The sequence below is a fragment of the Lupinus angustifolius genome, chromosome LG03 (genome assembly GCF_001865875.1).
Source record: "Lupinus angustifolius cultivar Tanjil chromosome LG03, LupAngTanjil_v1.0, whole genome shotgun sequence".
NCBI classification, from domain to species: Eukaryota; Viridiplantae; Streptophyta; class Magnoliopsida; order Fabales; family Fabaceae; genus Lupinus; species Lupinus angustifolius.
Window position 1 is genome coordinate 28000986 of NC_032011.1, and position 16991 is coordinate 28017976.

Consider the following 16991-nt stretch of genomic DNA (forward strand, 5'->3'; position numbering starts at 1 on the left):
AGTACTAAATAATCTAACATTTATTTGAATTACTTTTATTTTAAGAGTGAATGATAATTAAATATGGATGATAAATGATGTAATAATAATGTATAGAACTTATATACTTTCAAAGTATATATTTTTTCTCTATAAATAATATAGATTTTTTTTCAAAAAGTTTCAGAGTGTGCATTTGCACACCCTCAAGACTATATAACATCGTCATTGAAAATATGCATATAATAACGGTGTAAGAGTTTTTTACATTATCAATACATCATTTATCATTCATTTTCAACCATCATTAATCAAAAAAGTAATTTCAAATTAAGTGTGAATAATGCATTGATCATGTATAAATTTTTACACCGCCAGTACATAAATATTACACCCTATAAATAATAGATAATTTGCTAACGGTGTAAAAAATACTTACGCTATCAATAAATACATGTTAAATCCAATAAACATATGAAATAGTTTTTTTTAGTTTTTTTTATTTCATATTTATATTATTAAATTAATTAGAAGAAATGGAATTTTTCTCTTTTAATTTAAATCTTAATGTTTTGTTCTTATGTTATTTTAGTTTCTCTATTCTGATTTCATTTAGAAAGATTGAGTTATGTTGAGAATACAAAAGAATGTGTGAACTTTATATTTAAGATATATTTATTTTTTAATATTATTATATTAGGCTTTAATTATGTTTCCTATATTTTTTTAAATGAGAGACCACATGTGGGTTTATCTATGGGTACTGAAAATGGTGGTGAAAGGGAAATTCCCCACACACAAAAATTAAGGTGATGTTAGGATGGGAGCAAGGTGTACTCCTCACTAGAGATGATAAAATGGACTGCTCAGTCTCTTTTGTTCGTGCCCACAGATATTTATAACAATTTAAGTAGGCGCGGGCATGCCTGCATTTACTTGACGGACAAAATGTCATACTCTGCTCGTTTTAAAACGAGTTAACAAGCATGCAGGCGGTCCACAAGCATTTTCCTATTTACATTGAAAAATAACTAAGTTATCACTGCAATGTTCCTATGAATCATTTCTAGGCAGTACAATAGGCAATAAATCAATAGATTTTACATAACCACGTTACATAACAATTAACAGTTTGCAATTCCAATAATAATTCAAAACAAGTCTCTCTAACCACATTAGATAACGAGAATGGTGTTGGACACGAAGAAGAAGTGGAAACGAAGTTGGAGGAATAAGAATGATGTTGGACACGAAGAAGAAGTGGAAATGAAGATGGAAGGTGTTGAGCTGAGAATTGATGAGTGTTGAATGTTGAAGCTTCAAATTTTGAAGAATCTATTATCTTATTAAGAATAGAAGGGGTTGATGTTTTTACCATTGTAGACATCCTCAAACTTTGACACTTGCATTTTTAAGGGTTAAAACTGTAGTAGCAAATATATTTTTTAAACAAAAAAAGAAGAAAGGAAAACGCAATGTTCATTGCTACGTGTTTACTCATAGTGTATCCATCATGCATGATTGCCACATGTCTAAAGTTCAAATACCCCTTCATTTCTTTTGTATCCTTTCATTTCTTAACTCTTTCCACTCTTCTTTATTAATTCTTAGCTCTTTCTATTTCTTCTTTCTTCTTCCGCATCCTTTCATTTTTTATCTCTTTCCATTCTTCTTTCTTAATTCTTAACTATTTTCTCTTTCATTTCTTCTTAACTATATACATGTTCAATCTTTTTCTTCAGTCTATATTTAAGGTAGCAATATTTATATTTTTTTGCTTAAAAATCGTATCTTTATTTTACATTACTTGAATTTTTTGCTTAAAAATCTGATCTATCCTATTTTTATCGTTAAAAATCATATCTTTATTTTACATTACTTAGTTTTTTTTTGCTTAAAACACTGATCTATAAGGTAGTTTTTACTTTTTGGTTGCTTTTGTCCAAAGACCAAAGTCATTCATCCATTCTTTAATCATATTAAGCTTTTCTAGTAGTTGTCTATTTTCAAAAAATGTGATTTTTAATGTCATAGTAGTTCTTTCATGACCACTTTCAAGGTTTCTTAAAAAAAATTGGTTACAAATTATGCCTTTCATACTTTTTGTGACTGTCAATCCTATTTTTCGGTAAAAATTGGATCTTTAATATCATAGGAGATTATCCATATACCATTTCAACGTTTCTAGTATGTGGTTTAATATTGTTTATTATATTCTTTTTGTGGTTCTCTAATCAATTCTAGAACTTTTGAAAATTGTATCTAATATTCCTTTTGCTACTCTTTGTTGTTTAATACTGCCTCTAATTTTTTTTACATTCAGAGTTGTCTTCTTGACAACAACCATGGCAATCAGTAATGATTGACATTTTCCTATGATATTGATATCCACCTTTAAAGTTGTGGGTTATGAAATTTCCGTTGTTCATTTTATGGTTTTTTGAGTTGTGAATGTTGTTAAATTTTTATTACATGGTTTACTCTAAAATTAATTGAGGGACAACTATATGACATCTTCTGATACTTCTTTATGTACATTTTGCTAATGAGTTACTTCTAATCTAATAGTATCTGAAATTGTGTCTGATATTATAAAATACATTACTAATGACTTATGACTGATTTTTGAGTTCACTACATTGTTACTGTTAGTACCTTATATTTTTTAGCTCAACTGTGTGTTAGTTAATTTATGAAGTTGACTCTCTGCATGTCCATTATTGTTGGATGTTCATTTTTTAACATTATAATTATATTGTTTATTAATTTTTGAATATTATAATTTTCTTAATTTGTGCTTTAATGAGCATTCTTTAATAGACTTTGTGAATACAAAATTCATTTCTTATAAATCTCACATTAATATGTTTTGATGGGTTTAATTGAGTGACATGGTCTTTTTCAAATTGATCACTTCATGGGAGTTTGGTATTGTAAAGTTTTGAAGTTTGTCAAATATTTCAGTGGGTTTGCCTATTTCTTCAAATTGTATACAGATTTTAGCCATAGAGCTGGTTAATTTTATTTATATAACTCAACTTTACATGGACAAAAGTCACCTCTATTATATATTGTAGTTTACTTCACTTCATTAGGTGCTCTTATGTTTTTTATGGGTCAGGACTGTACATGTCTATTGTTATTATGAATGTCACATATTTTTAAATGTCACTTGTACATGTCTATCTAAGAATAACTTATTAAAATATTCGATATATAGCATTCTTAATTCAAACATTTTTGTTTCTTTGTAATAACAAGTTTATTTCCATGTGATTTCATTAAAAAATAACGTTAAACGTAGACAACAACATTATATGCAACATGATTTTAGAAAATATAATAACATCAAATGTGTTTATTTCTCTTCATCATGCATATAGTTGAGTATGTCTTCAATAACAATAAGGTCTACATAATATATGTGGTAGCCTACCTATTAGCTACCTCATCAAAAAATGACCTTAATATTTTTTATTTTACAACAATATTCTTTCTTTCATGAATTGTCAGTCATGTCTTCAATATGTTTTACTTAAATGTTGTTAATGTTAATGTTTATTGTTGGGAAACAATGGTGGTAATATGATGGTTGTTTGAATTGCACTAAGAAGGTTGATGTTAAGGACGGATCTTTCCCGTGCAAGTGTGAAACTTATAACCCGAGTTCTACCCCAAGATAAAACTATTTCATTATATAGTTTACATTTAAAAAAATATTATGTTCAATTTCGTTGCTTATTTTTAATATTATTTATTTTTAAGGTACAAATTAGACATTAAGATTATTCACGAGAATGAAAATTGTAGGTTTGTCTTTTGGGATCGTTAATGTACTGATATCATTAGAGTATCTGCTTGCGAGCTTAGAAATCAGATGGTTACAATAATATTTTTACATACATTTATTTTTATAAATTGATAACACATTAATGCACAATATTCACAACATTAAAGTTTTCAGTTTCTATATGTAGAAAGGTGAGGAAGATCCAAAGACATTCCCCCTAATACTTAATATGCTGCTTGCAAGGACAATGACATTTAGAGTCAAAGTGCAACCATCTTACCACCAATCTTCCGTGATAAGGCTATCTGAAAGTCCAATTTTGATAAAGGTCATTGTTGATCAGTTTGGACCATTAGAGATACATACTGTGAGTTAATGAATTTTGTGTTTTATCTATTTTTTAATGTATTTTTATTTTTAAAATAATGTTAATTAATTTTTACTTGTTTTTAACAAGGTTTCACCCTCTGAGGAACTTAATGGAAAGTTCATTTGAATGACATCTTTCAATATGCAGTGAGTGGCATCCATAATTCATTACAATGTTTTACAATGGAAAGGTAATTTATGTAATAACTATGATTTATTGATATTTTTTTCAACTTGCATGGTTAGTCTGTATCTGTCACTGCTAATCATGATCTAGACAACCTTCAAGTTGTAACTGCAACAAAGAGAATGTCGACTGACTTTGATTTGGACCTGCCACAAAGCCCCGACTTTAAATCCACTCAATTGTCATCTTCCAAGATGGTCAAACATATCAAGACTGAATGATTAACACAAACATGATAAATTATGTATATCCTTTTTAGAACTAAATTTTAATACATCATAGTTTGATGTATATTTTGTAACCTCATACTTAACTACGCGAAGACTGGACCTGCATAACTTTAAAACATTACTCCTATGTATATTATGTCACTATATTTTCATATCTGATTTTTATCATTGTTAAGTACATAATACCAAAATTAGATATGAGTCACAACATATCTAAACTAACATAATTGGCTAATGAACTTAAGTTGAGGTAATTCTATCTGTCGTTGGATAACTTCAACGAGCACATTAACCATAATATATGAAAGTGACATGTTTTTCTAATCACTTTGTGTTATATATTTATCTGTTCAGTTATAGATATATAATTGTGTATGTAATGTACTTTTTTTAAAGTGACAATTGCCAAGTGTCTTGGTTTAGTATCAATGATATTATGACATTTAAATGAAAAACAGTTATTACAAACATAGAATATGCAATGGAATTTTTTATTAATTTATTTCCATGTCTAGTTTATATCACTAATTTCAAAGGTTGATAAAATTTAATCGTTTTAGAATTTTAGATGATGGCATGAACTTTGTAATAACAAAATTTGTTTCCATGCGATTTCATTACAAAATAACGTTAAACAGAGACAACATCATTATATGCAACATGTTTTTAGACAATATAATAACATTAAATGTGTTTATTAACCTTTAACATTAACATTTTTTAGATTATAAACCATAGATAGTGTAATCGTATTTCACCATCTTAGGTTGCAAATATGACATAAATTGATTGATATAAAACAATTAATTGACATTTTTTAAACCATGCATTTTATTTTATTCTTTCACATAATAAACTCTATGTTTTTACAACCTGTTTTGTTTTTTTTTGCAGATCAATCACCATCCTATCCATGTCATTTTATCTTTCCAGCACTAAATTTTTGTGTATTAAGTTTTGATTTTCACATCTTATTTAACATATCATAAGATTTATTTGGATTTTCTTTTTACTTTCAAAATTGCAGGTGAGTTGACATACCATTTTCAACATAACATTGGAAAACACAACAAAATCATCAAGCAAAAAGAAGGTGAGATGACATATTATTGTCATTATAACATTGGAAAACACCAAAAAATTTCCTTCCTTCAGAAAGCAGGTGTAGTATTTGTTCTTTAGCCAAAAATCCATGTTCTTTACACTTACTATTGAAAGCATTTGACTTACATGACAAGTTTGTACTTTAAATAATGATTATTAGCTACATCTTGACTTCAATTCAAAATTTTGAACCAAACATCAGAAAAAGTATCACCCTCTTTCATGAACATATCTCTTCCTTTCTTAAAAATGGAAACCCTTCTCCAAAGAACCCTTGAATCCATGCTTTCTTCTCCATTCTCGAAAGAACCCTTATGGGAAAAAATACACTCTCCGACCATGCTCTTTCTTCTCCATTCTTCTTAAAGTACTCAGGTAACAATCCAATGTTCATTTCAGTCATTGTCTTCTCCATTTGTTCCTTTTTTGTTTTCTTACTCAAAACACTTCTTTTTCCGTTAAACACTCTTCCTTTAAACTCTGTTTTTAACAACTACATTTTTATTTAGGTTTCAACAGAAGAAGGTGACTGTAAAGTTATTCACATTCTCTTGTTAACAAACAGAAGAAGGTTCAATAAAGATTAACAATAATAATTTATTCACATTCTCTTGTTAACAAACATCTTGCTATTTGCAACTAAATTCATTCAAATTTTCATAACATTTTTCATTATTTTAACATTATAGGTTCAATATCATTTCATAGTCCCAACATTTTTACATCAGCAATGGAATATTACAAACAATGTTTTAGTAGGTAATCCTTATTAACATTTTCATTAATAAGTTAAGTTGTCACTCTTTAATTAAATTCATGCAATATACATTATTACTTGTGCGAATGCACGAGTCTCCTACAAGTGAAGATGGAAGGGAAATATGAGTGGAAGTGGAAAGAAATTATAGGAGGAATGTCATGTAACACCATGGTAACATCGAAAAGGAAATAAGGAATTATGAGTAAATGGAGTTAAGCCACATTTAAAAATTAAAATGACTGAATGTAATGTCAGCGACCACCCACGGAGCCCGTTTAAAATGCCCATTAATAAAGCGGGCAAACAGGTCGAGCAGAATAGGCTAACCAGCAAAAATATGATGTACTATCGGCCCGCATACAATACCCATATTGTCATCCATACTCCTCACCCTTTTGTTATTCCTACATATTGAGCTATATGGACAAATTTGGAAGAGAAAAAATATATACATTAAAGGTATAAGAATGTTATGCATTATTATTGTATCATTTATCAATTATATTTAATCATCATTGATTTTTTAAAATATTAAGCATATTTATGTTTTTTTGGAACTATCACTCATGACTAATTTTAATTAGAATTAAATTTCTTATTTGTTGTTAATATTTTTTATTCTCTCCAAATAAATATGTTTACATACAAGTGTTTCTCCTCAACATTAGCCCACTCTTTAGAAACACCATAAATGATCTCATAAGTCAGTCTCTTCTTTTCTCATGGTTTTGATTAATGAAGAAGCTTCATTGTCACCAAAATGTTCAATAGCGAGGACACAATGTCTAGCGTGATGATCATCTCCAATAGGTGAAAGATGTTGGTGTATATACACCAGCGATCAACAAATGAGGACATCAAATTTGCATCGATAGTTCTATATGATAAGCCAACAAGTAGCTCCAAACCTGAGTTGAACACAATTTTCATGACCTCCTATAGTGGATCCTTAGTTAGGGGCAATCCCCAATTTTTATTGCAACCAATACCTAATACTCCACACTTAAAAAAAACTCACTTAACTTAAATTGCTTAACTTTAAGTAGATAAAATTGACAAAAAATTATTATACTTATGTGACCCTACCATATGTCACATTCAACATGCTCAAAGAGAACTTAGTAAAGATAAAGGGTATTAGTTAGGAATTTCATCCTCTTCTAAAGCTTAATCCCTTCACCATTTTCATTATCATAACCTTCTACAAACTACTTTCAACCACATTTTGCTCTTGTTGAATAAATTGTTAAAAAAATATAAGCTTCAACATTATGCTCTATACCCTCCTCATATGATAGTTGTAGTGCTAGTGCCTAAGAGGTTGTCACATAATTCCAATTCTAATTCTTTCTCAATGATATGTGGTAATAGATTTCTAGCTTCCTTCTATTTATTTTAGACCTAGGAGATATATCGAAGGAAAAGTAAGACCAAATTATGTTAGAGCAATATGATAAACTATAATATTCAAATTTAGAAAATTTCAGTTATAACATTTTAGTTACAATTGAAAATTTTATATTCTAACATTGAACTATCAAAATGTGTTGAAATATACAAAAATCATCAATTTGAGACTAATCTTTTAGAATAAAGTGACCAATAAAAACTCAATTTTTTGTAAAGGATCATGAACAAAAAAACAAACACTTGGAAATAAAAATATCTCAAATAAAAATACAACAAAAAAGAAATAAAAATGAAAATAATTTAGGATATACCTTCATACAAGAATGGTCCTTTAATGGAGTGATGTTCCTTGATGTCTACTCAATAAGATGTTTCTCCTTTGTATGAGTGAAATGGGATTTGTGGGGTTTGAGCAAAAAAATATGGGAAAATTGAAAGGTTATAGGAGGGAAAATATATGTTAAGAATATAATGGGAGTTTTCAAAATTTCTAGGATCCAAGTTTACAAATTTCAGGAGAAAAATAAAGGTCCAACTTTATATATAGAACTACAATTTTTATCCAAGAACGTGCAGAAAACAAAGAGGTTTGGGTCCAATTTCACACAATGACTCATTGACCTTTCATGTCCATTAAAGGTTTTTAATTGGGCCCTCCCAAACTTCCTAATTTTATTTTTACAAAAGTTGGACAAAAATACCAATTTCCTTAGTTGAAAAATACCAATTTTAAATGGGCTATAATTTCCCTAACTCATACTAGAACAATATTGATGATACAAAGCAGTTTTTGATGAGCTAAATGAATGATATTGAATGATGAATAGGGGAACAAATTTATACTGGCATACAAATTATTATCTAGTGTTGCATAATTGAAATGTAATAGTAACTTTAAAAAATTTATTTTACATTGAATTCAATAGACTTGGGTGGTTTGAATATACATAGAAGATATCATTAGAAACTATAATAAGGAGAGTAAACCAAATAACTGTTAATTATGAAATGTTAATTCAATCCATAAGGCCGAGAAATGTTACGAGTAAAATAATTATGAAAGGTTTAGTAATTTAGATATGTTTTGTCAAAGGTCATGATATATAATCGATTATTATGATATTCTTTGGTATATGTAGTTGACCTTGCCAAATTTGATTAACGTAAATAATCCTAAGGTAGAACAAGGATCCTTTGGAGAGAGTGGAGTTCTTGTTCTCCTTTTGCTTTCAACCATCAATTATTATTTCATTATAAAAAAATGTTTAAGTATAATAATATGTTATTTTTTCTTCTAGTACCTGGATTACTTATTTATTATTCTGGAGAAGATCCTTACTCAAACCATTAAAATCGAGGATTGAATGCCATTTGTTATTAGCTTGGTCAGCATACATAGTGCGTGCAAAATGCCCAATCTTATAGGCAGACAAATTTGCGCGTGCTTTCTTTCTTAGTTGAGACGACTTGTATTTAAATAATGTGAATGCTTATTTAAGTTCAAATGTGGTTTAGGTACAACTCAAAGTTTGAATCATAAAAAAGACTAAGGTTTTGATAGGCTGCTTTATTATTATTATTGTTGTTGAATACTATGGTTCCAAATTCTCTATGGTCGCCTCTGTTTGTATATGGAAAGAAACGCAAAATACATCATCGACAGAAATTTCAATGTCATCAGTTACCAAACCCAACAAATTAGTAAGTTTGTATAACTAATAGGATTTCTTATTCTTCACGTAAAGAATTAATCTCTATTATGATAGGTACTTATCTCCTCCAACAAGTATCATTCACATCATTTAAACATTTGACTGTTTGATTTATATGAAGATCCAATAAAAACTTATAGACAAACATCTTAATGATCTTCTCCATTATTTTAAATACATTATATATAGAGACACAAAAACACAAAACAAAAAAGTATTAAATCTATGTATTGCCAGTTTAAAAATGTATATACAGGCAGTGCATTATTTACCATTTATTTGGATTATTTTTTTTGAAAAGTCAATAATAATTGAAAATGAATGATGAATGATACAACGATAATGTAAAAACTCTTATACTATCAGTTTATACATCTTTTTCTCAAATACAAAAGAATATTATTTTACAGTTTTTCCTCATAAAATAATAAGTGAACAACTAAATCAAGCCAAGTGCATGAGTTTTCTTGATAGTTGGAGCTATGAAACACGGATTCGTCAAACACCCTCACGTGTCGGTGTCCGACACGTATCCGACACGGATACGCTTAGATTCGCGAAGGATACGTATCCATAGAGTATCCAAAAATTAAAAAATTAAATAAATAAATATTAAGACACGTATCCAATTCGTTTTCAATAAAATATAGGATATATGGATTCGTTTTCAGTAAAATATATGATATATAAATTCGTTTCCAATAAAACAGGATAAGATAGATTTGTTTCCAATAAAACATGATAAAATAGATTCGTTTCTAATAAAACAGGATAATATAGATTCGTTTTCATTAAAATAGGATAAGATATATTTGTTATGGAGGGCAATGATTTTAGGATAGATTCGTTTTCATTAAAATATGATATGATAGATTTGTTATTGAGGGCAATGATTTTAAATTTCCATTATATTTTTTACTTTGGATATTTTGATTTACATTTATAATTTTATCATATTTTATGTGTTTTTATTATTTTATACGTGTATCCCTGAACGTATCGTATCCTGTATTTTAGAAAAAATGCATATCGACGTATCGGATATGTATCATACCCGACACACGTATCAGTATCCGTGCTGGGCAATGAGTGTGACAATTCCACCCTTAATCTCAAATAAATATAATGTGTGATGGATACAATTAATTGAAAGACTATTTAACCACACACAATCTGTCTTGAAATATTCATATTATTATCTAAATCATATTTCTTGTATAATTAACTGTATTTTCCACTCTACAGATAAAAAACTAAATATTAGTTACAAGAATCAAATATTTGACATTTTACCTAATACGATATTTAAAAATCTAATTAGACCTTACAACAATGTCGATTGATTTTAATCAAAAAAGTATGTATGTAATATCAGCTAAAAGATTAACCAAATTTCAAACAAAAATTAACCCCTAAATTATTTTAATAAAAAAAATCAGTTGTTTACTTATCCAACAATCAACCTACCCTGAATATACCCGTTAGGATAAGATGGGAACTAATGATTAATATGAAATACAACTTGTGTGGATATTAATCCTTGGATGCTTCATGCAGTTTCAACTGCATAGTCATTCTCCTTGTTTTTAATTTATGATGATTGATACCACATTTGATTCATTTCACACTATAGGTAATAAAACTATTGGTACACATGTTATCCACTATAAGATGTAACAATATAATATATAATTAAGTTAACCAAGTTGTTGTTTTATATGAAAATAACCAAACAATTTTGTTCTAAATGAACATGTTACTGTCACCTTTGTTGGCATGTTTCATCATTTTACTCTAGAAGAATGGGAGTGGAGGGTTTTTATGTCTTTACTCACATACCCTTTGAGGATCCCACGCGGATATAGAACAGAAAATTTTCTACCAATAGTGGTGCTTGTTGTAATAAAGTATGAACTAAGTAAAGTAGAAGACCTTCCGAACTTTGACTTTTTCTGCCTATTTTTGTATCAAACCAACTTTTCAACTTAAAAAAACACATTAAGAAATAAATTTCAATGGGATGATACCAAAACTAAAGATAAAAATGATGTTATATATGCCTAAAATGAATTATGTAATTCTCCTCTTTTATATATTGGTGCTGAAATTAATCCATCTCATTTTTAATAATACATTTATAACTTGAGTTTTAAAGAAGAATGAAAGAAATATATGACTTTAAGTCTTTCCCTTTTATTCATTATCCTCTAAAAACTAATCAGATTTTAAGAGTATGTTTTCGAGTTGAATAAGAAAGAGAAAGAGAAGACTTTAAAACAAGTGTATTTCATAACTTTGAAGTCTTCTCATTCTCTTTATTTCCCTCCAAAACTCAACTCGAAAACAAATATAACTGAATATCACATTTATTTGAGAAGAAAAAATTATAGGTTTAGATAACTTTAATCTTATTATAAAACTAACATGTAATAAATACTTAACTATTCTCATGTCCATACTCATATGAGTTTACTAGAGAATAAAGTATCTCTTTATACCAAAAAATAGTTATCTCATTATATCTATTAAATATTTGACATGTGTCTTATTTTCCTTTATTTAAGAAGTTTTCATTTTATATATTATAAAAATAAAAATAAAATACATATATCAAATAATTAATAAATTTAAGAACATAATAAATTTATTATGTTTTGTTTATCTTTTTTGTTGCTTTTCTACCAACCTCAACTCTAAGTCAAACAATGTTTTTTTATATAGAAAACAATCATAAACTGTTAAACTTGCCATTGCCTTGGCTATATGATATATCTCTCTTGGCACTTATCAAAAACTTTACCTCTTGAGACAATTCTAAGCTTCATCCTCATATACCAAAAAACTTCAGTTTCTTTTCCCTCTAGTGACAATTCTGAGATTCATCTCCATCAGTTTATATACAATAGGAAAGAGTAGATATGTTGTTATAGTTATCTGATTCTTCTTGGTTTCTAATAGCATCAGGTACACTTTGTCTCTTGTGATTGTTCAAGTTTCTATCTTTAGAATCTAGATTATCTGATTAAAATTCTGTAACTTTGATCTTTTTCTTATGATAAGGGTTATTGTCCTTTGCAATCATGGTAATTTTTTCAGTCATAGGTCTTTGATCCCAAAGAGTTTTGTTTAAGCTTCTATTATTGCACTTTATCTATTTTCTCATTATCTTTTTATCCAAGTAGTCAACCTTACTTTGAGGTTGTAACTTGTAACCTTAGCAGTTGTTTCATGAATTTCTTAATCTTTAACATGTTAATTTGCATTTCCGGTAGTGGTTTCATTTCAATCTTCTTTCTGGCTAGGGTTAATATATATAGAGGGTGAGTTTGGCGCAACAGTAAGACATGAAGTCACGGGTTCAAATTCTGGAAACAGCCTCTCCACACTTCCGAGTATAAGGCTGTGTACATCTAACATCCCTAGACTTGACTAAGTGAGAGTTTTGTGCATTAGGCTGCCCTTTATACATATACATATTTGACGAGCAAACGGTTAGCACTTAGCAGTCTGATAGGAGTTCCTCATTGTCTAGTTTAGCAAATAAGGCTTTAAAAAATTGAAGTTGAATTCTGAAGAATCCTAGATATCAATTTTGATTTATTTGGATTCTGGTATCTTCAGAAAGATCATACTGTGAATAGATTTAAAAGTAGACAATGTTATAATTTTTATTTTGCACTTCCATATACATTGAGACCACTATATTGCAACTTGAAGTAATGCTTTTTGCTATGCTAAGGTGGAACTATATCTGCCATGTCAACTCATGTTTGACTGAATCTAATAACTAACTTCTGTTCAAAAGGAAATTTTAAAATTCTGGTGGCAGGCCTAGTGAGAACATAAAAATTAAGGGCGACTCAGTGCACGAGGCTCTCACCCTATGGGGTTAGGAGGATAGATATTCGCAGTCTTACCTCTGCAAACATTTAAAATAAGTTTATTGGGATTGGTCTGTTATCCAATGACTCACACAGTAGTATATGAAAAATGCGGACTATAAGCTTTTGAAAGTATCATTACTCTTTTTAGAATGAAACTTTTGGAATTGAAACATTATGATTATGAACCCAAGATTCATAAAAGTTTGACTGTGTTTATCAGTTACTGAACTGTATACTCACAAGTGTATCTAGCATGTTTTCCCTATATCCTAACTGTATTCTAAGTTTGTTTTTTGCTCTTTTTGTTTCTCCATCAGGCACAGTCCTCCTCGAAGGTTCAACGAGATTTCATCAGTGAGCAACTCTCCCTCGTATATTACTAATTCACAAGGTGGTGGAAGGAGTCTTGGTAGTGTTAATTTATTTCAGTTTTATAGCATTTTCATGGCTAACATAAATGATGTTTTGGACACAGGATTAAAGTCTGAGTGAAGTGAATAAAAGGCCAATCATGTCGTTAGTTAGACCTGCAAAGCTAGTTCCTACATCATATAAAAATGGCAAGCTCTACTCATTAAAGGGAACCGAAGTTACATCGGGCTTGTCCTCCCAAATTTTTGGTCCTGAAAAGCAAAGAACCATGTACATGACAGATGATGAGTCCATTGAGAGTTACGAGAAGTACTTCCAAGACTCGTCAATAGAACTGATAGAACCATCTATTTCCAGCATCTCTGGAGGTTCAATTCACCCTGATGGTGCATCTTCTTACGAGCTAAGAGCTCGTTTGGCAACTCCTACTTCTTTCGTCTCTGGGAGGCATCAAGATGCCTATCAGTCCAATTTCGGATCAGATTTCTTGGAAAATGGATGCCTTGATTCGCTTGATGTCGATGGTCTAATGAAATTAAAACTACAAGCATTGGAGAGGGCGTTGCTTGATGATAGCGATGTTGAGGAAGAGGAAGAAGCCATATTTGGGACTTCCCAAAGCATGGAAATCGATCCGAATATTGCTGAATGGGCTGATCCTATTCAGAGTATGCAACTCGAGGACTCACCAAAGGAGTCTTCATCTTCAGGTTCCAACCTTAGCAGCATCAGCATCAGCAAAGAAATATCACGAATTTCTCAGACCCCCAAGCATCTGCTTTATGAATGTGCTGTTGCACTTTCAGAAGGAAACGAAGAGGAAACCTTATCTAGGATAAATGGTCTCCGCCAAATGGTCTCAATTCAAGGAGAGCCTTCTCAAAGAATTGCAGCCTATATGGTGGAGGGACTTGCAGCACGCCTGGCTGAATCGGGGAAAGGTCTTTATAAAGCTCTGAAATGCAAAGAACCTCCTTCTTCAGACCGTCTCGCAGCCATGCAGATACTGTTTGAGGTTTGCCCATGTTTTAAATTTGGATTTATTGCTGCAAACAATGCAATTATAGAGGCAACTAAAGATGAGTTGAATGTTCACATAATAGATTTTGAGATCAATCAAGGTAGTCAATACATAAATCTAATACAACAACTTGCCTCGAGGTCCAATAAGCCACCTCGTGTTAGATTGACTGGAGTCGATGATCCCGAGTCTGTGCAAAGATCTGTTGGAGGCCTAAATGTCATTGGACAAAGACTTGAAAAACTGGCGGAAACACTTGGTTTGCCATTTGAGTTTCGGGCAGTGGGATCGAGGACTTCCCTTGTCACCCCACAAATGCTCAATTGTCATCCTGGAGAAACACTTGTAGTGAACTTTGCATTCCAGCTTCATCACATGCCTGATGAGAGTGTTTCGACTGTAAATGAACGAGACCAACTTCTCCGCTTGGTTAAGAGCTTGAATCCGAAGCTGGTAACAGTTGTGGAGCAAGATGTGAACACTAACACCACCCCTTTCTTACCAAGATTTTCCGAAGCCTACAAATACTACTCTGCTGTGTTTGAGTCGCTTGATATTACACTTCCTAGGGAGAGTCAAGATAGGATGAATGTTGAAAGGCAATGCTTAGCAAGGGATATTGTTAATGTTGTTGCGTGTGAAGGCGAGGATAGGATAGAACGGTATGAAGTCGCTGGAAAATGGAGAGCAAGGATGACAATGGCTGGCTTTGTTTCATCCCCGATGAGCACGAATGTGACCGCTGAAATCCGAAAGCTCATTAAGATGTACGGCGACAGGTTCAAAATAAAGGAGGAGATGGGAGCACTTCATCTTGGGTGGGAAGATAAAAACTTGATTGTTGCTTCAGCATGGAAATGACCAAGATAATATATGTTCGGCGAGACTCATTCTGGTACTAGCAATATAGTGTTTGCTTGCTTGTTTAGTTTATAGACTTATTCTGGTATTGGTATTCTAGTTTTTGCTTGTTTCTTTACATGTATGCTAACTTAAAACCTTATGCTAATAACCAACTCCCACTGCCCCTTGTTAGAATTATTTCCAGTTCCTCTTTTGTATGAATGCTTTGAGTTGTTGTGACTTGTTTCATGTAGTAAAAGAAAAAAATTAGTGCAAAGAAAAAGGAGTTTATGATTTGTCCGTTTGGGTATCTTTGTGAGTTTGGATTTGGAGAAGAATAAAAGAAAAGAGAAGGCTTGAGAACCATGAAATACACTAGCTAGATGACTCTTAAGCATCACTTTTCCCTTTCTTTTCCTCCAAAATTAAACTCGCAAACAGACCCTTAAAAAATCACAAGGGCATGAATCATCAACCACACAAGCCCTTGAATTTGAATGTCATGTTTCAGAAACTAGCTAATTCAAAATTTATATCACATTGTTCTTTCAGAAGATTATGTTTTGTTCCATGGGACAATTATATTCCTGGGAACAAAAGGAAACAAATCTATTCTAGACACAAAAGGTAATTTTTCACAAACAGCACTATCAACATTGAAGGGTACTCATGATGTGGAAGTTGTTTACAAGAAGAAAGATGAAAGTATTTGATGTGGTTGCATAATAAGAAAGACTCATAGATCATTGTGTAAGTGTGAGCTCCAAAAGTACATTAATGATTGGAAGATGTGTCTTATGGATAAACTTTGGGAATTACTTTGGCCAAAAACAACCTCAATGGTTAAACCCAATGACAAGGTGAAAACAAAGGAGTTGTTAGGGGTCCTAAACAACAACAATAACCAACAAGCCGTTGATCAAGTGGTATAAGACTCTGCTATATTCCTAAAATGATCAAAGGGTTCAATTTCTAGGAGCGACAGTCACACATTCGAAAGAAATTAGTTTCTTACCAACAGTTGAAGAGATACCTTAGTAATACTAAAAAAAACAACAATTAAACATTTATTCCACTGATTGTTAAGGGTTGTAAATTGGAAAAAAATAATATACTTTTTTAGCATGTAAGTCTCAACTTGCTAGTTCATCTACTGCTAAATTGTGATAACATTCAGTGCAAAAATATAATCAAGATACAAATCACAATTGACTTTATAATACATTTCTTATTTAGGCGATTGGACACGTGGACATAGTTTATTGGGTGCAGGGAACATAGTTTATGAGATAGCTTGGTAGTTTGTGTCAACACACTTCATTGAAATATG

At 30.7% G+C, this 16991-nt stretch overlaps 1 protein-coding gene and 1 long non-coding RNA gene across 3 annotated transcripts; both read left to right on the forward strand.

Annotated features, from left to right (window-relative positions):
- Positions 1809-6010, forward strand: LOC109344335. The gene is made up of 3 exons (XR_002107314.1): positions 1809-4136; positions 4227-4329; positions 5583-6010. It is a non-coding gene; the product is annotated as an uncharacterized LOC109344335 (long non-coding RNA).
- Positions 12290-15912, forward strand: LOC109344333 (scarecrow-like protein 1). 2 transcript variants are annotated; one of them, XM_019583080.1, is made up of 3 exons: positions 12290-12505; positions 13742-13796; positions 13901-15912. In XM_019583080.1, the coding sequence occupies exon 3, from the start codon at positions 13937-13939 to the stop codon at positions 15677-15679; it is 1743 nt and encodes a 580-aa protein (XP_019438625.1). In that variant the 5' UTR covers positions 12290-12505; positions 13742-13796; positions 13901-13936; the 3' UTR covers positions 15680-15912. The 2 variants fall into 2 exon arrangements, with proteins under 2 accessions (XP_019438625.1, XP_019438624.1); XM_019583079.1 differs by having other exon boundaries at positions 12291-12505; positions 13743-13816.

What these genes read in the sequence shown, in the direction of transcription:
- LOC109344333 (XM_019583080.1), top strand. Translation starts at nt 13,937, where the DNA reads ATGTCGTTAGTTAGACCTGCAAAGCTAGTTCCTACATCATATAAAAAT.